The sequence below is a fragment of the Hyaena hyaena genome, unplaced genomic scaffold, assembly GCF_003009895.1.
Source record: "Hyaena hyaena isolate Hyena2069 unplaced genomic scaffold, ASM300989v1 scaffold_4, whole genome shotgun sequence".
Classification (NCBI taxonomy): Eukaryota; Metazoa; Chordata; class Mammalia; order Carnivora; family Hyaenidae; genus Hyaena; species Hyaena hyaena.
This window is the reverse complement of record NW_024080636.1, coordinates 2,418,178-2,438,961: the sequence shown is the minus strand read 5'-3', so window position 1 is coordinate 2,438,961 and position 20,784 is coordinate 2,418,178. Positions and strand designations below refer to the sequence as shown.

The 20,784-nt window shown below is 53.4% G+C and overlaps 1 protein-coding gene across 3 annotated transcripts; it reads right to left on the bottom strand.

Annotated features, from left to right (window-relative positions):
* Positions 1-1,253: 1,253 nt before the first annotated feature.
* On the bottom strand, positions 1,254-19,784 carry CCDC134 (coiled-coil domain containing 134). 3 transcript variants are annotated; one of them, XM_039237244.1, is made up of 8 exons: positions 19,663-19,784; positions 18,165-18,201; positions 17,701-17,819; positions 16,732-16,853; positions 16,450-16,534; positions 13,690-13,871; positions 13,326-13,397; positions 1,254-5,219 (listed from the first exon to the last, which is right to left on the bottom strand). In XM_039237244.1, the coding sequence occupies exons 3-8, from the start codon at positions 17,801-17,803 to the stop codon at positions 5,094-5,096; spliced, it is 690 nt and encodes a 229-aa protein (XP_039093175.1). In that variant the 5' UTR covers positions 17,804-17,819; positions 18,165-18,201; positions 19,663-19,784; the 3' UTR covers positions 1,254-5,093. The 3 variants fall into 3 exon arrangements, with proteins under 3 accessions (XP_039093175.1, XP_039093183.1, XP_039093193.1); XM_039237252.1 differs by lacking the exon at positions 18,165-18,201; XM_039237262.1 differs by lacking the exons at positions 18,165-18,201; positions 19,663-19,784 and adding an exon at positions 18,202-18,220.
* Between the last annotated feature and the right edge of the window lie 1,000 nt (positions 19,785-20,784).

Here is a 20,784-nt window from a genome sequence, read left to right as displayed (position 1 = left end):
GCGGGATTCCCCCGCCCCAACCCGCGCCCTCCGCGGCCCCGCCTCCAGGCCGCGCGCCCCCTTGTTTGTTGTCAATGGGACCAGGGTGGTCGTGGCCAATCAACGCGCGAAGCGGCGCGTGGGGTGATGGCGCGTCAACGATCAGCAGCTCAGATTTGCATAGTGAGGCCCCGCCCCGCGAGGGCTCGCAGCAAATGCGGAGAGAAGCCTCCCGGTCCTCAGCCCAACCTTCCTCCCTTTGCTTAAAGGCGCCGCTCCGTTTTCAGTTGCGTCTGCCTCTGCAAACTAGTCCATCTACCGGCTGGGGGTGGAAGGGTTAACACCCTCCACCCCCGCTTGCGGGTCGCCCCCTGAGCGCGCTGTGAGCACATTACGTCATCTTCTCAGCCGCTTCCCCCGCCCAGCCTGCCTGGGAGAGCGGGTAGAATCAAACCTGGCCCCCAACGCTGGGGCCCGGAGGAGTCTCGATCACTCAAGTAGCGTTCCTAGGAAGCCGCTTGCGAAGGCGGAAATGGGAGGTTTGGCGTGGGCAGTGAGTTGTCCCAAGTGCGGAGCGCATTTTACCTCTGCGCCTTTGCACCTGCCGCGACCAAGCGCTTACTCCGACGGTCCTCACCCTAGGTCCCCCCGAACCCCCTGCAGACTTTTAAAGCAATGCTACAGCCGGAGACCCACCGCAGGCCTCCTAAGGTGTGACCTAGGCTTGAGCGTTTTGACCGCGCCGCAGGGATTCCGACTTGCAGGCCCGCCCACCAGCTCCCACTGCTTCGAGCACCTCACTGCCCCACCTTGCAGCTGGTCTCCACGTAACCAAATGTGCAGACTAGTAGGAATTTATCCTACGGAATGAAAGCATGAATGCTCAAAGAAGGGCGCAAATATGCAAGTTCAAAGACGTTCACCACAAAGTTCTCTGTAACTGGGGCAAGTATTGGGAAGCCCAATAAAGGACCGGATGAGTAAATTACCTCCACACAATGGAATTAAATGGTATCATTAAAGATCACGTGCATAAATGTCTATTGACAAAGACTCTCACAATATATTGTTAAAAAGGGAAAGTATGTTAACAGAGCTGTCGCTTTGAGGTCAAGAGAGCACGCAGGCGGTGCGGAGGCAGACAGGGATCCACTATGCAGGGTGACCTTGGGCTGGCTCACTAACTGCTCTAAGCCTCTGTTTTGTCATCTCTAAAATGCAGGGAAAACGGTGCCCTCTCATAGTTTTGAAGATTAAAGGAGCTCATTTGCACGTTCATTTGACCATATTTATTGAACATTCCCGACAGGCAATTCCTGCCCTCTGAGAGCTTCCAGTCTAGTGAAGAGAACAGACATTAAACACAAATAGAAAGCAGAGAAGGTACAGGTAATCAAGAGAGAGTAATGGGTGTGCCAAAACTAACAAAGGACCTAACTTAGGTTGTCAGTAAAATGTCAAATGACTCTGACATTTAAGATGAAACCTAAAATTTTGAGGAATCATGTCTGGTGTAGCCAGGGGAACAGATGATATGGACAAATGCTCTGAGGCAGGAGGGGCTGCTGCATCGGTCTCATAAGGCCTGGCATATAGTACGTGCCGTACAAGTAGCCACTGTAATTGAGAAAATAGGGATCTATGTGCTCACATGAAGGGCAAAAGGCTGGAAGGCCCAACAGCTGAGTTGTCAGTCATGATTATGGGAGTGGTTGGACTTAGGGTGAATTTCATTTTCTTCTTGGTGTTTCACTATTGTTTAAGTCACTTCTTATAATGAACACGTATAACATAAGAAAAAAACAGCGACTTATTTTGGGGGGAACAAAGGACAAGAATGTTTCTTCACTGTTTATATGCACAAGAGTTTCCATGCGGTCTACACCTAGCAGTCTCACCCTGAAACAAAACACCAAATCCTGATGCCCTGCCCGGGACCAGGCATGGAGTTGGGCAGGGCCACCTTGGGCTGCACCTCGCACAGCCTCTCACAGGGCTCCCCACGCCGAGGGCTGACTGTCTCCTGCCCTACCATAACTCAGTTTGGTCCAGTGGTTTCCCAACCCAAAGCCCGAGTAACCCCCTGCAGAGGGCAACCGAAGTAGCAGGTCAGGCACAGCACCTCCCACTCCGTGCTGTCCCCACAACTCGCTATTGGACTTGCCTAGAAGCTGTGGGGCCTAATAAAGTGGCCAGAGGGAGCGCAAATGAAGGCTCGGTAGAAACTGCAGAAAAAGTGTGGCTGCACCGCACCGAGCCCCAGCAAAACACTGGCATTGTCCCTGTGGCCCTGGATCCCACCTACCTGAACGTCTCTCCCAGTTGGCACCTTGCCCTGGCTGGGAGAACAGAGACTGGCTCTCGGGAGTGGAGCAATCTTAGACAAGTCACTCCTCAGGACCTGGGTTCTTCATCTGGAAAGGGAGGGACCAGATGACCATAGAGCCAGAGATCAACCACAGATTGGGCAGTAACTACAGGTCACAGAAGAGAACTTTGCACGTGCTTTTTCACTGAGTACCTTTGATGCCTCCCTTTTCAGGCCCCCACTCACAGTGCCTTGTCACCTTCTCCCTCCGCCCCCAACCTTTCAGGATTTAGTTGTCACTTCCTCCAGCGTTAGGCAAGAACATGTACCCCACGGATTGACACAGAGATCAGGCCTGGGGATGGGAAATTGCCAAGTTTGGTTTTGGATAAGCTGAAACCTGAGGACTGAGGATTATCAGTGGCAAGAGGGTCAATCAGCTTTGGGGTCTCTCAGAGGATGCAGGTGCCCAGCAGAGAAGAGCAGAGAGGAGAGACTAATCTAAAACTCTTCACTTACGGGGTGGGTACGGAAAGAGGAATCCGGAAGAGACAGAGCAGATGGAGACCAAGGGCAGAGAACCAGGACAACATGGCAGCCCAGAAGCCTGGAAGGAGCATCTCAAGGAGCTTCCAATAGCATCTCAGCCGAGGAAGATGTAGGGCTTGGATAAGGAGGGACAAGTGCTGTGGACCAAGGAGATTTTGTCGCCAGGGGTCACGTGGTAATGTCTGGAGACGGCTACTAGCACCTGGCAGGCAGGGGCTAAGAACGCTGCTAAGTGTCCTCACAGCACACAGGACAGCCATCCTCATAAGCACACTGGCCCTAAATGTAAATAGTGCCACTGCTGAGAAATCCTGCCTCACAGGATACAGAGGAGCTAGCTCCCAGACTCTTCAGCGGTGCCTGAGATGAACTTGGAAGCTCAGCAGACAGGAATAGCCTAGACCGTGCTGAAAACACCACCGAAGACCTCACTGTTGTCACCACTGGGCACCCTTGGTGTTGATCTGGCCACTAGAACGCCCCCACCTCCTGACCCCCCGCTACCTCTGGTCCCAGTGGCCACTACCTTCACCAGCACAACTCCCACACAGGCTGGTGCATCTGGTTGATGGCACTTTGCTTGAGAGAAAGCTGGACAAACAAGTGCCCTCGGGCCTTGAGGTGGGAAGGCTCTGCCTGCGTAAGACGCAAGGTGGAATTCCAGGAACAAGTAACAACAATCAACAATGGCATCAAAGGGAAGGAGAGAGGGGGAGAGCAGAGTGGTTCTGCCTGTTTCTTTGAAGGTGTCAGATGGGAAAACTTGGGCCCATCTGAGGATGGAGAGGAAGGAAATCAACCAAGATGAAGAGGCTGGAGACGCAGAAGGAAGAGCCTAGGAGGATGGGGGTGCCAGATGGGACAGAGGTGAAGACAGGTAAGACTGGGTCCTTCTCTTTAGCTGCGCATACAGGTGTGCTCAGCAAACCTGTGGGATGGTGGGGGGGACCATCAGAGAAGGGCATCGGTCACTGAGAAGCCAGACCCAGCCTCAGAGAAGCAGTTTAGGGCCGGGGAGGGTTCAGACATTATCAAATTCATTTTGCCAGTGAAGCCACAGCACAGGGACGGGCTGGGCCAGGGTCAGTCAGCGAGTCTGAGGGGCTGACACAAGACTCAGGTCTCTCCTCACAGCCCTGTCAGTGGTGAGCGGCTGGGGGATTCTGGGATGCTCATGTGTCTCTCCCCTTTTAAGGGGGCAGACCTGGCGTGGCAAGGTCAAAGAGACGAAACTAGAATTCCCACCAGAGCCTTTCCCTCCTCTGCCTGGGAGGAGCATTATTAAAGGGCAGCTGCCCCCCCTGCTCTGCCGCCACTGCTCTCTGCTACGGGGAGCTCGCAGCCTCACCATCCAGCCTGCGGCAGCTCTGCCTTTACAAAGCACAGCCTCCTGCAGAGCTACAGCCCGTTGCCCAGCAGCCCCTGCCCATAGGCCAGGGATCTCCTAGAGTTGCCAGAGGGGACAAGTTGAGTCCACCCTGCACCTGCTCTCGGACTGTCCCCAGAGGTCTGAGGACAGAGATCATGTTGCTCTAAGGTCTTTGGCTAAACACCCTCCCGGGACACTCCCTTCATGAAGGACGGTGCTGAGAAGGGGAAGAGGAGGCCTAAGCCAAGCCCCTGCTTCGCTGCCCTGCTAGGGCCTGGCGCTCCTCCTGATGAGGTGGAAACACCCTCTAAGGTAGTCTCTCTGTCTGTGAGGACCTCTCGTCCCCCCCTCCCACCCAGGCCCCTGCCCCATGAAAGGGCTCCCAGCACCCTGGGGCCCAAATCAGCCTCGGTTAGCCCAGAGGACTTGCTGGCTTCTCCTGTGTCTGCAGGGGGCTGGGACCGGTGCCGAGCAGCTCAGTGCCACAGTGGGGCCAGCAGCACGCGTGGCACTTCCACGAGTGGCCCAGGGTCTGATTCTGCTGCCTCCTCGTGAAAGGCGGCAGCCAGCTGGCCAGCGGTCCTAACTCAAAGGGAGGGTCCGGCCCAGGATCCTTCCAGCCTCCCCCCACATCTCAACGTGGCTTGATCTGCAGCATGGCATCCTCTGAAGGCCTCCTTGGCACCCACGCCTCCAGGAAGGCCCCAGGAAGGAAATCCAGCCTTCCGTGGCCCAGTCACTTCAATTAGGGCACAGAGCCGGCTCCAGGGGGGCTGAGCAAACGTCGCCTCCCCTTTCACAGAGCTGGCTCTCACCGCCAGTTGATGCCTCTGCCTCTTCCTCCAGACTGGTCTCCTCCTGGCCCCCTGAGCCCTGGGCCACTCCCGGCTATAACTCAGACTGGGACCTCGAGATCCGCGGGCCTTTTCGGATCTCTTTCCGCTTCTCCTCTTTCTTCCTGCGTTTCTCCTCCTCCCTCAGGGCCTTCTGGAAAGGGTCAGTGCTGGAAATGAACTGAGAGAAAAAAAAGAACAGTCTGGTTTAGTCTGTGGGGAGCAGAGAGTTTGTCTGAGGCTAGGCCGCTGTGGGCCTGCGGCAGCAGGAAGATCACCTAGACGCAGCCCCTGCCCTCAAGGAGCCCGCAGACAAGGAGACAGTTCAATGAGCTCGGGGAAAACTGCTGAGAGTCTTGAGAAATACCCAGGAGCTCCCCAAGCACACAGGATGAGGGAAGAAAAGGACATTCCAGGAAGGAGGGATGAGTGCTAAGGTGGGAACCTGCACGGGGCATTTGAGAAACCGTAAGCAGGCCTCTCTCAGGGTGAGGGGACGGAGTGCCCAAGACACCCAGACCCCTAGGGCCCTGGCTGCCGCACAGGAGGGGAGGGCCTCCAGTGAGAGCAGGAGACGGCAGGCATCCGGCTGCTTATGAACAAGCTGCAGAGAAGCCCAGGCGAGGGAGTGCATGGGAAGCAGAGGGCCAGAGGTCAAACTGGCAGACCTTGAAAAAGAGGCGAAGGAGAAGACTGTGGTGTCCAGGTTCATGGCTTCCACGGCACGGGGACGGTGGTGCCCGGTGAGGAGACAGGAACCCAGGGTGGCCAGGGTGGCGGAGGAGGACTTCAGTGGAAGCATTCCTCGACTGCAATCCCCGGGGCCTTTGCCCTTCTCCCGCTACCCCCTCCAGACTGGCTCATCTAAACCCACGGCTTGCGTTAGGCGTGTAGGTCAGTTACCCCTCACACCTGCATCTCCACATCTAAATGCGACTAGGATGTCCCAGACGTGCCCCAAACTTGGCCCGGCGCCATCTCCCCAAAACCCAGTCCTTTCGCAGCATCCCTGTCCTCATGAACAGTGGGGCCCCACACCCCCACCGCCCTCCCTCCTTGACCAAGGCCTGGCTCATTTTAACTCCTCAGTGTCTCTCAAACTCCGGTCCTCCTCTCCGTCTCCCCTACGGCTACCCTCGTCACCACCCGCACCTCTCCCCATGCCTCGGGGCCTCCCCACGCTCTCCACACCCACGCTCCCCACGCAGAAGGTGCCGCTCAGACCTTCTCCTCAGTGCAGTGAAGCTCTTTTCAAAATGCAAATGTGACCGTGTCACACTCCTGCTGAAACCCTTCTGTGACTGCACGGCGCTCAGGATAAAGCTCCACACGCTCCATCTGCAGGCCCACCCTGCCCACCTCTGTGCTCCACCCTCACACTCCCTGTTTTGGGCTCTCGGATTCCCTGTTCCCTTCCACCCCCAGGCCTCTGCATGTGCTGTGCCCGGGCCCAGAATGCTCTTTCCGGCCCCTGCTCAGCTGTTGCCATCCTGGGGGACCTGCTCTGACTCCCAGTTGGGGCTGGCTCCTCCATCTCCTTCTCAGTGCTTCATGCCTGTCGCGCCCACTGGAAAACACTCTCCGCGAGGACAGGAGGGTCCTGTGTTGCTCACCGTACCACGAGTCCCTAGCCCAGGACCTGCCTGGCTTATAGAGGGCCCTCGGTATGTATTTTTTAAATGAACAAATGAATCGAGTAGAATATGAAATACAATAATAGTACCCCAAACTCAAGTTAACTATGCTGTGAAATATGCCCGTTTTATTTGTTCTTAGGGCAAATGTGACAAATGTGTAATCAAGGTAGGCATTAAAAACAAACTAGAAGCTCTACCTTGTGCAGAAATCTACCTGCCATGTTAGATTGAACTATGAGAGTCTGGAAGATGGGGTGAAATCAGAGAAGTGTGGCCCAGAGAGGGTAGGTGATATGCTTAAGTCACACAGCAAGTGGGAGGCACACTGGGACCAGCCCCCGGGCCTCCCACCTCCCTGACCAGTGTTGCCCCTACCACACTCTGCCTCCTATTGCGAGGCTTTAATCCATATCCTCTTGGGAGGAATGAGGAGCTGACCCCCCAGGTCACAGAGACCCCACACCCTCTGGCTCTGGCTGGGGTAGAGCAAGTCAGAAGATGTGGGCCTTCCAACCGCAGCCGGCTGAGCCTCACCAGAGGAGCCCACACCTAGCTGGGTCAGAAGAGAAACACTGCCTCTCCCTTTCCCAGACCGCTTCCCCACTAGGCCTAACTAATGCCTACTTTAAATTCCTGGTGTTAACCTCCGGCGGGCCCTTCATGCTGCCTGGCAATCCATGTCTCCTTGGCCTGCTCCCGCAGCCGCTCTCCTAGGCACACCTCCTGGGGCCTCCCAATCCTCCCCCCTCCCCCCAGACCATGACCCAGCTCTTTATTTCAGAGAACAGAAGCACTCACAGGACAATTCCACAAGTTCCCACCTCCACACCCGCCAACCCAGCTGCCTCTGTGCACAGCCTGCTCTTCCAGACAAGATGGACTCTTCCCCCGGGGTGCCAGATCTTCTCCCCTGCCTGCCTTCCTCAGGGTGAGGCTCCAGCCACTCTTATGCCCCCGCACCATCGATTCTTTCCCCCTAATGGGCCGTCCCCATCAGCATGCCAACATGCCTAGTCTCTCCCATCTGACTAAAATCTCCCCTGGAATCCACACCCCCTCCGGCTATGTTCCCACTGGTCTGTTCCTTTTGAAAAGGCAGCTCTTCGAAGGTAGTCTGCCCTTGCGGCGTCCACTTCCTCGCCTCTCCCTCTCGAAATCCAATCTTTGTCCCCACGGCTCCACCAAAACAGCTTATAATACGATCTCTGATGGCCAGTGTCCATGTTGCTAAATCCAGTGGCCGGTTCTCAGGCCTCATGCTACTTGGCCTTCCAGCAGATTCTATGAGCTGCTCACTCCCTCTGCTGCCCGTTTCTCACAGGGCCTCTGTGAAATGATCTTCTGGGCGTCGACTCTCACACCGTCATTCTGGAGCTTCTTTGCTCGTTCCTTCCCATCCTCCCACCTCTACCAGGAGGCGCATCCTAGGACTCAGCCCTGACCACTGCTCTATCTGCCTTGACACCCTACCTGCCCCGGGGTGATGGACCGTGACCTGTGCCACGGCTCCCCACACCTTCCTTCATAAGCACGACTCACATTTGCAGCCCCAGCTTCAACCTGAAATCTGGAGTCCTATTTCCAATCACCTCCATGACATCTTCATCCGGATGCTCACCAGGCCCAGAAACAAAGTCTTGCTCCCCGATCCAGGCCTCAACCTGGTCCTACCACAGTGTGCCCGTTTTAGAAAATGGCAGCCCCGTTCTTCCATGTGCGCAGGCCAGAAGTCTTCTAGTCCTTCTTACTGCGTTCCTCTCAGGCCACATCTGCTTCCTTAGCTGGCTCTACCTTCTAAACAACCAGAATCTCACTGTCCTCAATGTTGTCACCCTGGTTTTGGTTTAAACCACCATTAACTCCCAAATGGACCAGCCCAGCCGTCTCCTCATCAGTGTCTTTGTTCCCGCCCTGGCCCCCTAGACAACTCTCCACACAACAGCCAGGCTGATCCTGTACAGGGAAAGCCAGAGCCCATCACCCCGTTCTCCATGTGTCTCAGAGTAGATGCCAAAGCCCCGGAGAAGACCCCCAAGGGTCTTGTGATCTGGCCTATTCCGACCTTATCGTCTCATGGAACCTCCCTCCCCTCCAAGTATGCTTCCAACTCAAGGCCTGTGCACTTGCTGCTCCTTCAGCATGGAATGTTCTTCCCCCAGATCCATGACCCGCTCCCTCACCTTGTTCAGGTCTTTTTAGTAAGACCTTCTGCATCGAATTCACATGCAACAGCAGTTGTACTCTACCTTATCCCTGATTCCGTAAGCACATTCCCCCGCTTTTTTCTCCATAGCCTTGTTACCACCTCCCATGATTATATGCTTTTTATTGACTATATCCTCCAACTGGAGTGGCACTCCCAGGAGAGCAGGGCTACTCTGCTTCTCTAGTAGCTGGGATTCGGTAGACACTCACCAAAGGATACATAAATGCATGTGCTATGCCTCTGAGCCTCTGTGCAAGCTAGTGCCGTGGCCTGCAGGGTCTTCTCCAAGCCGGTCCACCCGGCAGTTCTTACTTACCCCAGAGCCCCCACCACCTACCTGCTGAAGCAGGGTCAGCCTCCCTCTTAGGGGTTCCACAGCTCATCCCACTTCCCTCCTCCACTGGTGCGGTGATCATGCTACATCGGGACTGTTTCCCTGCCACCTTCCCCAACAGACTGTGAGCATATGAAGAGCAGGGAGAGGGCCAGCTCCCTCTGGGCAGGGACCGTGACCAGCATACAGCCTGACACAGGCTGGCTCTAGTTATGGGTGCATAAGAGGTACTTATGTACAGAACACTCACTAGCACGGAGAGTGCATGAAGGGGGCTGAGCAAGCCTGGGCTGCTGGTGGGACGGGTCCATGCTGGATGCTAAAAAGGGAGTAAACGCTTGAGACCGTCCCTAGCCAGTGAGAAGTAAGGAGAGCATGTTGCTGGTACGGTTATTTCTAAGCAGAGCACATTATGACAAAGCCAAACTCCATCTCTCCTGACACCCATCCTCTCTGTGTCAGGGGCCCTCATGACCTGCAGGGCCGGGAGAGCCAGCCTCACAGCAATAAAGCATCTCTGTGGGTGCCCCTCCCTGGGAAAGGAAACTTGCCATGGCCTTGAGTGTCCTTTCGCATTCATGCTGGGTAGGCCCTGACTGTTCTTACATTGGCCACTTATCAGGGTTGTGATTGCAGCAAGCAACCTCGAGGGGGATATTACATGACGAGGTGACAGCAACCTAGTGGGGAAACCCTTATCTCCCATTCTGCTGCCTGAAGCAAAGACGCAGCTTCAAAGGGCCCTTGATTCAAAGGTTCCCCTAAACACTCAGGCCTGGCTCACTGACTGTTCGCCTAAACTAAGAGCTAATGGTACTGTGCAGAAGAGTTAACACAGCCGGCCCGACTGCTATCTTTTGAAAGGCCTGTTTCTAGGGTTGCATCCTAGCTGGTGTCTGGGAACTTGGATTTTGGGAGGGCTCCCACCACCCTAATTGGTAAGAGTGACTCACTGAGCCTAAACTGTGCAAACAATGTGGTTTATACTGAACACCTTGCTTTCCTCCTGGGACTCTGGAACTCTGGGCAGAGGGAGCTTTACATTACCAGCTCCCAATAAAAACTCTAGACGCTGAGTTTTTAATGGGCCTCCTCTCAGGACAACTTCTCACATGTCACATCTTATTGCTGTGGAAATTAAGTATGCCCTGGGTGCCTCCATTGGGAGAAGACTCTTGGCGGCCTATGCCTGGTTTCCCTGAAACTTCACCCCGTGAGCCTTTTCCCTTTCCTGATTTTGCTTTGTATTCTTTTGCTATAATCAACTACAGCCATGAGCACAACTATACACTGACTCCCGTGATTCTTCCTAGCGAATCATCAAATCCAGGGATGCTTTTGGGAATCCTAGACAGTGTTGTCTATTGGCAGTGGCAGCCATCCAGCACCGGTGACAATGCCATCAAGGCCAGTCAGACAATGATCTGAATTAAAAGCCACTGGCCTTGCCTAGATAATATTCCTAACACCATGCATATTATATTTCTAGTGACTGTTGTCAGTGTCCTAACCATCTATGCCACAAGACCACAGACCGGCAGATCCAAGACAGCCATTCCTCGTTGGGGCCATGAAGTCTGGAAACAAACTATGGTTGACAACTAAACGTTCCAGGTCATTTGTTTAGATGCCCATCGTAAGGTCCATTCTCTGATGAGATCAACCAGAATCAAAACGCTGATCAAGCCTACACTGCCCAGTTAACTGGCTTTGCCATCTAAATATATCATTGTACCAGCTGTGGCAACGTACTTGCCACCATGGATGGGCACTAAGCAGAGGACTCTCTATTTCTGGCTTGACGGCCTGGAGTCCCTTGTTGGAATGGTATGTCCTGAAATCATTGGGATAATGACCATTTGGTTAAGTACGCACCCTGCCACGTCCTGACAGTGGCCCATGTGGCCCAAGATGGAAGGTACGATGGGTCTCTGAAAATGTAAAAATGCCCTTGTCCATTCACATCTGACCCTCCTGGATGAAAGAAAGGTCCAGGCGAGAGTAGGGGATGACTGGAGAAAGAGTGGAATTCTAGGGCCTGGGATGTGACACACCGATTTTGCAGCAATAATCTTAGCATCTGGGGAGGGAACAATGAATCCTCTTGGTCTCTTCGGTCTAGCACCGCCACTTGGCAAACAATCCTAGGATCTGCCCAAGCCAAGTGGCAGCTGCAGCTGACGATGTGATTGGCTGTTGGGTGTGTCATTCTCAGCCCTGTGACAGGAAAACTCCCAGGGACGGCGTCAGCAGTGACCTACTCTGCTGTGCCTGATGCTGTCGAAAGCAGCTCCCAAAGTGACCCTGCGCAGGCACACAGGCCCAAACAACCTGTTTTAATTAGACAGATACAAATCCATCTGCTTCTCCTGATGTCTGAGTGGCCTTGGGTTATGCCACACAGGACAAGTGAGGCTGCAGTCCCATGGAGACACTGATATAACAGTGACTCCAATCAAGTAGTGATATATGGGAGACCGTGGGCCATGAACTGTCTCTTCACTGGGGAGAAGGGCTGCTTTGTGTTCATCTATTGCTCCTGGTAATTATGGACAATGATATCAAAGATCAGTAGATTCATCTAAACTCCTGTGTGGGTGGTCATGGGTAATAGACCGGCCTTAGACTATTCTGAATATCTAATATAAACCCCTACTGGTGGGGCGCCTGGGTGGCTCAGTCGGTTAAACGTCCGACTTCGGCTCAGGTCATGATCTTGTGGTTTGTGAGTTCGAGCCCTGCGTTGGGCTCTGCGCTGACAGCTTGGAGCCTGGAGCCTGCTTCAGATTCTGTGTCTCCCTCCCTCTCTGCCCCTCCCCTGCTCACGCTCTCTCGCCCTCTCTCCCTGTCTCTCAAAAATAAACATTAAAAAAAATAAAAAAACAGACAAAAAAGATCTACTGGCCTGCCTGGGACTTAGCTGGCTGAGTCTGCAACCCCGGGGCTTGGCCTCCTCCTGCTGCTTAGAGTCCTGTTGATGGCAGCAGTAATCAAATGACAACATGAGACAAACTGAACTCATCTGGTCCTCGCCTCTACCGATGGGTCAGACTGAATGGCACATTCGTGTGGAAACTTAAGCTAAGCCAAGACATACAGGGTTAACGGGTACACTGTGGGGGAGGCAACCAACCGCGGCCCTGCGTACCCCTGCACGGTCTCACTGGCTACAACAGGAAAGCAAAGCCCTGACCACTCTGTACGTGGGTATCACTCGTCAGGACTGCTTGCAGAGAACCACCTGCGGGGGGGACAGGATGACTGCCCTTAAAGAGAGTAGGTTTGCCTCTATTCACTATAAAGGCTGTGACTATCCCAAACTCACTACTCTTCACCTTCGTGCAAAGCCACTGCATGCACAGCATCTGCCTGGACCCCTCTGTGTCACCCATGGGTGACTTGAGGAACAAGGCAAACCCCTGTGGCCAGGCCAACAGTCCAGATATTGCTTTTGCTGCAGTCAACTCCGATGTCTCTGACCTGTGAGCACCCATGAAACAGCAGCAGGCTAAAATCCTAGACCCCTCAAGGTCCCGGACACCCCTCCCTACACCAGAGCAGAGCCTATAATTTGACAAGTCCAGTCCTCCAGGCTTTCCTGCCCCTGCTGCACTGGCCTGCCACCTGATTCCCTCCTCCCCTCTACTCTATGTGTCCCCATCTGTGGTCCCACCCTGTAGCCGTCAGCCCTCAGAGCCCACCTCAGCCCCCTACGTTGAAAGCATATGCAAGAATGTGAGACAGAAGCCTGGCTGAGTGCTCAAAGGCTCAAGGGCAGAGAAGCATGGCCCGACATCGTCGCCTGGCAGCCACTTGATGTGGGATGCCTACTATCCATGGGGATGGGTGTGTTCACAGGCTCTGACTGTCCCTCACAGCTGGGCTCCATACCCCGTGAAAAGACAGGGAACATGAGGCTAAGACATGGGCAGTGGCTTGTGCGAAGGCAACAATGAGCAGTTAATGGAATGTGGATCCAGACTCAAGCCGTGTCTGACTCCGAGTCGAAAGCCCTCATGCTCCACCCAAGGTGTCCCACCCCCTGTATGACCTGGCTTCCCATGACCCCACAGAGGCAGAGCAGACATGGCCATAGGCCCCACAACTTACCTCTGGGTGGTCTACTTTAAATGGGTTCTGGAAGTCAGAGTCTTTCTCACTGATCCCCAGCTCCTGGGCCATCTGCGGATGGGGAGAAGTTAGTCATCCTCCGCCTCTCCTGACTCCTTACCCGCACCTACTTCCTCCACAGTGGGACTCAAGCCCAAGGCTTAGGCAGACAGAAAACAGGTGATGACCCCTAGGGACCCAGGTCAGCACAGAACCCCTTGAGACTGCATCTCAAGGTGTCCTGAGGCTTATCACGGAAACCACAACCACGGGCTGACATTCAGGCCTAACTGAAGGCAGATGCAAGGTTCACGGTGCACCACCAGGCAGAGGGCTCCTGAACCTCCTCTGCTACAGTCCTTACCAGGCTAAGGATGGGCGAGTGGGGCCCTTGGTCAAAGACGCCCGACTGGTTGCAGAAGCTGATGCCCCAGCGGATGAGAAGGTTCCAATTGGAATTGTGGTCAAAGTAGTGGTGCACAATCCTCGGGAAGCGCAGCACCACGTCACCGAAGAAGGCTGTATTCTCCACTACTTGGGAGAAAGCTGGCGAGAGGATCCTGATGAGTGGCCGAGGCAGATGCCCTTCTGCCCACCTGCCCAGCCCCAGCCACCCTTCAGAGTATATAAGCCCACTAAGCCTGCTCATCAGAGGAGGGAACTGTGACCACTATCCATAGGTGCTGACCACATGTGCAGTGTATGCTAAGGGCTTTATGTCCCCCAGCTCATTGAATCCCCAAAACCACCTTTAGGAGATGTGGCTGCTGTTCCCATTTTACAGATGGGAAACTGAGGCTCAGGTGGCTGTATCTCATAGCTTAGAAACCTCATTTGTTTTAAGGACTGGAGAGGTGGGTACCATTTCGCACATGAAGACATATATCGCATGAGGCTTGGCTGGGTCGGACTTCCCCAACTTGGCCTCCAAATATCCAGAGCCAGGCCCCAGTGTTAACACAATGGCAGTGTACGTGAGGAGGCAGGTTTGTTAGGATGACCAGAGAACACATTAGGGTTTGTTTTGGTTTTTTTAATATCTTCCCAATTTCATTTTAAATATCTTTTTCATTTGTTTGTTTAGAGAGAAAGAGAGCATGTGCGAGCAAGGGAGAGGGGCAGAGAAGGGGAGAAGGGATGGGGGAGAGAGGGGATAAAAGGAGTGGTGGGAGAGATGGGGAGAGGGGGAAAGGTGTGGGGGAGAGTGAGAGAGAAAGAGAAAGAGAATCTTAAGCAGACTCCATGCTCAGCGCAGAGCCTGACATGGGGCTCAAAACCACAGCCCTGGGAGCGTCCCTGAGTCAAAAATCAAGAGTTGGATGCTCAAATGACTGAGCCACTCAGGCACCCCCCAATTTTATTTTAAAAGCTTCTCAAGGTCTTATATTAAAATAACTTTAGATTCGGGCGCCTGGGTGGCTTAGTCAGTTAAGTGTCCGACTTTCGCTTAGGTCATGATCTCGCGGTTCGTGGGTTCGAGCCCCACGTCGGGCTCTGTGCTGACTGCCAGCTCAGAGCCTGGAGCCTATTTCAGAGTCTGTATCTCCCTCTCTCTCTGACCCTCCCCTGCTCGCGCTGTCTCTCTCTCTCCTAGAAATAAATAAAACATAAAAAATTTTTTTGTTAATTTGTTGATGTGGCAGAGTATATTTATGAGATTTTAAAAAATTATTTTGTGTTTTATTTCTTTTTTTCTTCTTTTTCCTAAATAGTTTATTGTCAAGTTGGTTTCCATATAACACCAGTGCTCATCCCCACAAGTGCCCTCCTCCATGCCCATCANTCGTGGGTTCGAGCCCCACGTCGGGCTCTGTGCTGACTGCCAGCTCAGAGCCTGGAGCCTATTTCAGAGTCTGTATCTCCCTCTCTCTCTGACCCTCCCCTGCTCACGCTGTCTCTCTCTCCCTCTCCTAGAAATAAATAAAAATCTTAAAAAAAAAATAGATTTCTATCATTCATCATAAAACTCTCTCACTCGGCTTCCTCTAATATTATCATCTTACATAAGCACTGTACAATTATCTAAACAAAGAAATTAACATTGAGACTAATCCATAGACCTTATCTGAATTTCACTAATTTTCTCACTAATGTCCTTCCTCTGGTCAACAGATCAGTTCAGACTAACTTAGAGTGTCCATCGTGGCAGCAGGTCCCCCCAACCTAGACTATCATGAAAAATAACTATATACCCAGTCCCACCAGAAGTCTCTGTTCGAGCCACCCCTGCAGATAAGACCCAGGCAGCCCTTACCAGCACTGGCCAGCCCACACAGAGATAAGCGGACTCCCCCAGAGTCCAAAGCAAAGTGGAGCAGGGGCTTTTGGGCCTGAGAACAATCTTGAACCTCAAAGAACTTGGGAGTTAGCTTGGTTTACAGGTTTGCAAGAGCAAACCACTCATCTTCTTTTATCTGGAAAATGAAGGCAACAGTGCCCTCCTCAGAGTCATAGGAGAGATTCGAGATGAAATTTATAAAGTGCCCACCGTTTGATATGTAGATGCTATTTCCATCCTCTCTCACAGTATAATCTAACGTTTTATTGTTAGCATATAACCAGTTAACAGGAGGTGGGAAGGGAATTACCATGGGAGAAAAATTCTAAGAAAAGGGGATGAAGAGACACAAACATTCCTTCCTCTCTGATTTACCTGTTTTCCCCTTGTCTCAAAAAGTATTTAAGGGGATTGAGGCTTTAAAACAGTAGAAAAGAGCACTGTTAGCTGCCCCCCACCAGCGAGTCCCTTCAAGAGGTCTCAGTTTTTCTCCTATAAATGGGAATAACCCTTGCCTTCTCTACCAGAACAGTCAAGGTAATAGAAAAGGCAAGGGTCCCTGAGGTGGGGTTGTGGGCAGAGGCTTCTCCTATTTCCCCTGCCCCAAGCACAGTACAGTACAAAGGAATATATCCACGTCAGGGGCCCAGAAACTGGCTCTGACACCTGGAAATGCCCAGAGAAATATGGGTTAAGTGTCCATACACCCAAGGGGACCAGTTGGAAGGTGTCATAAGTGGAAACTTCCAGAGAAAAAAAGAGAGTGAGGAGAACAGGAGGAAAGGAGCAGTGAGAGAAGATCAAGGTGGTGGGAAGAAGGAAAGGGCAAGATTGGGAAGACCATACCATCCTTCAGTTTCTCGTCCTGGGGGAAGGGCCCATCTGGGAGCACATCGGCAGCAATGAGCACTGTCCGCGAGTCCTCCAGCACCTGAGGGAACCCCACCCAGGCTGAGTGGCTCTGCAGAGCCCTTCACACACGGCCCTATTTATTTAAACTCTATTTCAAATCTTCTGTGTATGTGGTTCCCCGTCTCGTTGAACACCAGCCCCTCAGGGAACTCCTACCTTATCTATCAGGGCCCAGATCAAAGACCTGGCCGTGAGCTGTCCCATGCCCACATGTACCTTAAAGAGCCCCTTGAGCATTACGTCAAGGATCTTATACTGCTGGTGGACATCGTTTAGCTGCGCCAGGTTTTTCAGTGCCAGCAGCTGCTCCCGCCGCTTCACCATAAACATCTTCTTGTCTGAGCAGCGTGCAGTCAAGGGACTGGCCTCAGCAACCCAGTGGTCTCAATCCAGAGGGCCCATTCCCGAACAGCAAATATCTGCAAGGGCCATGGATGCCCATAGCTGAGACACTCCCCCTGCCCCCACCCAGAAGGAAGAAACAAACAGAAGTAGAGGCATCCTGCAATGTATCATTGCCCAGTTCACAGAGGAGTCTATATCCAACGCCCTGAACACTCCCTCCGGACGTGGCTGCTGCTCTCCCCTCCCGTGGTCTTCCCATCGTCTGCTGCAACCATTCACCATGCCCAGAACCTCCACTCCTCTGTTTCCACTATACACTTTGCCTAGGATGCCCCCCACTCTTCTCCATGAATTTCTATGCTTTCGTGACCCAGTTCAAAAGCCACAGCACAGTATTTCTCCCTGCCCCTCTTCCCCCACGTTTCATTAAAGTGCCGACCACACAGTACAGTGAGAGGCCTGTGAATTCCTCAAAGCCAGGGATGACTGGTCCTAATTCTTCCTCGTGTCCCCAAGGTCTGGCCCAGAGTAGGCAGCCCCAGTATGGCAAGGCCTGGCTCTTCACCCAGGGTCTCACCCACAAGATGCAAAGCATATATACAATCCTCAGAGGGCTCTGAGAAGTATGCCTCGCCTCCTCCATTTAACATATGGAGAAACTGAGAGTCAGAAAAGAATGGACTTGATCAAGGATTAGAGCACCTCACCTTTTCTCCCCTGTTCCTATAGGCGGGGTCTGCTCCATCTCTGGAATCCAAGGGGTTGTGGGTACAGAAAGACTTTATTTATAGACACCCTCAGAAACAGCTCATTAACCCCACCTCCAACCCCAAAGGATACAGATCTCCAGGCTTGGGTCCAGGGAGGTCCTCAGGGTGCCTGTAACTCCTGTCCCAGACAATAGCACGACAAAGACGAAGGTCAGGAACTGAAGAAGGTCCATATCCAAGATCCTAGAGCTAGGAAAGTAACCCAGAGAGAGGAGGTGAGATCCAGAGCTTGGTTTATAAAATAAACAGTGCAGGTGAACAGCAACTTCCCAACTTGACATAGCCTCCAAATACCAAGAACCCAGCTTTGGGAAGCCTTGGAGCCCCAGCTCCCAGCCCAGCACCTGTGACCAACCAGACATACAATAAACACTGTGGGATGTTAGGAGGAAGGAGAAGAGATAATATTGGCAATACAGGAATGCTTAGAGCACAGGGGTTAGTGTCTAGAGCTCTGGGCTAGAGCCTTGGCTCTGCCTCTGTCTCTGGGCCCTGGGGCAAACTGCTTAGCCTCTCTGAGCCTCAATTTCTCACCTGTAAAAGAGATAAGGAAGTCACCTCAGTTTCTCACCTGTAAAAGAGATAAGGAAGTCACCTCCTTGCTGTAGGGAGAAAGGACTGGGTGAGGCATTGTGCCTGGGGAAAGTGGGGGCTGGCCAATATCATTATTCCCTTTCAACATCCTAGACCCCAGGAGGGTTATCTGGTTAAGGAAGCCCAGGCAGTCAGGGGGGATGTGAAACTTCTGGTTTCCCCTCCTCTCTGACTTCTGTCATTAGAACAGAAGAACGGGGGCCATCTGGTTGGCTCAGTCAGTGGAGTATGCGACTCTTGATCTCGAGGTTTAAGTTTCACCCCCACACTGGGAGTAGAGATTACTTAAAAATAAAATCTTAAAAAAAGAGAGAGAACAGAAGAAGGGATGCAGGGCAGGAATGAAGGCAGCACAGTCTTGGATAAGCAGGCTGCCACTCATTCACTTTGGAACCACAGGCACCACAAGCAACACCTGTTACTATTCAGGCACCATTCCCTAAATACTTTTTGAGTACTAAGTTCAAGGCACTGTTTTAGACCTGAGAATACAACAGTGCCCAAGGCAGACAAAAATGACTGCATTTCACATTACTTATGTCCCTAGTAGGGGAAACAGAAAATCAATAAACTTGTAAAACAAGACAAAAGGTTGAGGGAATCGGTGGCATGTAATATTAAACACAGTGGTCAGTGGAGGCCTCACACTCCAATGACAGCTGATCAATTTTACCAATGTGGGAACCAAGGCACAGAAAAGGCAGATGACTATCCAAAGTCACTCAGCTATTCCCAGCCTAAACCAAGAGTCTAAATGAGCACAGGCTACCTCAAAGATGCCACTGGTCTATCAGGACGCCTGCTCCAGGGGAGAGATGCTCAGTTATTGACAGCGAGAGCCCGCAGAGGTCATTCGGAGAACCGCCCCCACCCTACGAAGATCCGACACCTGAAGCCCAAAGACTGGGAAGGAGTAGTCCAACTTCACCCAGGACCTGCCTTCCAACGCCACGCTCTAGACTCAAGGGAACCAGACCCGGACTAGGGCAGAAGTTGGAGCCAGGAAGATATCAGACAGCCGGTAATGACTGAAGCGGGAGAAAAGTGGGAAAGGACGAAAAAGCAGGCTGCGTGGGCGCGGATCCTGCTTTTTTCCACTGGTACTCCCACATACCCCGCCTCTCAATCCCGCTCCCCGCACCGTGCATTCCCAGACCTCTTCCCGGCTCGGTATGCGACTCTGAACCCATTCTGCAAGGATGGCGTGGCGGCGGCGGGCTCTGAGCCGGCTACGCGGGCTCGCGGACCCAGCTTGCTGCCCCCAGCCTTGTGGGGCTCCCGGAGGAGAGAACGAGCCCTTCCAACAAGGAGCATTCGGGGCCGCGAATCTCATCCTCTACTCCCAACAACCGGTGTGGGGGCCCTTGGTCCCTACGTACCCCACGCGCTCCCCGCACCACCTGGAGGCTGCCTGCTCGGGACCCCTGCCGCCACCTACCAGGCCGGGAGGTGCGGGAAGTGCAGACAGGACGTCGGAGTCCAGCCCGGCTCTAGGATCTACGGAGCGAATGGCAAAGACTCGAAACCCTACACTAGGCGCGAGCGGCAGCTCTAAGGCCACCAAATATCGCCCCGCCCACTGCGCCATTCCCGGCCAATGAGCGCGGGCCGCGACAGCCGCTCCGTTGACCTCACTTCCGGCCCCGCCCCGCCGGGCGGTCCTCAGCGCGGTTAGCGGGAGTTGGGTCCCGCCCAACAAGTGCCGGGGCTCGATCGCCAGGCGCTCTGTCACGGTCAGGTTGGTGGAAGTTAAGTCTGTGTGGGGTCTGCGTCCGACTTAAAGGACGCGTCAGCGGACTGAGGCCCTGACCCCTGCCGTCTGGGTGACTTTCCAGGCGCCCTGACCGAAACTTTTCATAAGCTGATAGTGTTTTTTAAACTGTAGTTGGTAGGATCCGTTTGGTGGGTCACGACTAGCAGTGTTTTTTGTTTCGTTGTTTTTAAAAAAAACTTCTAGGGGCACCTGGCTGGCTCAGTCGGGGAGGAGCACGGGACTCTTGACACCGGGGTTGTGAGTTCAAGCCCCTCTCTGGGTGTGGAGATGACTAAAATAAACTTTATAAAACAAGAAGAAACCTACAGTGCAGTTCTTTAGGACAGAATTCATATGAGTTCTGTGCAGGGTCCATACAGCCAAACCCACGGAGTAAGGGTGGGCTGTCCACTTACAGGCACCCGGGTTGGGGGCGGGAGGCTAGAGGCAGCCGGCTGAGCTGGGAACAGGAAGCAGGCACAGCGGCGGAGAGCAGACGTTAAAAGAACCGCACACGTGGGTATACAAATACGAGCTCTGCGGAGGGGCCACAGAAAGAAACAAGGGACCTGCTTTGGCCAGGGAAGGGCTGAGTTGGAACAGTTCGTTTGAGCCCGCAAGGCAGAGAAGGATTTCAAGGATTCACCTGCTCGGTGTCCTTGCCTGGAAACCGTACCTCTCTCCACCTTGGTGTGAGGTGAGGCAGCAGGGAAAGTGCCTCTCAGAGCACTCAGACCACACCGGTACCAGACACATGGGGTCTCTGCACTTCCAGCCCGGCGGACGGCCTGCAAGGGGTATTTTCTG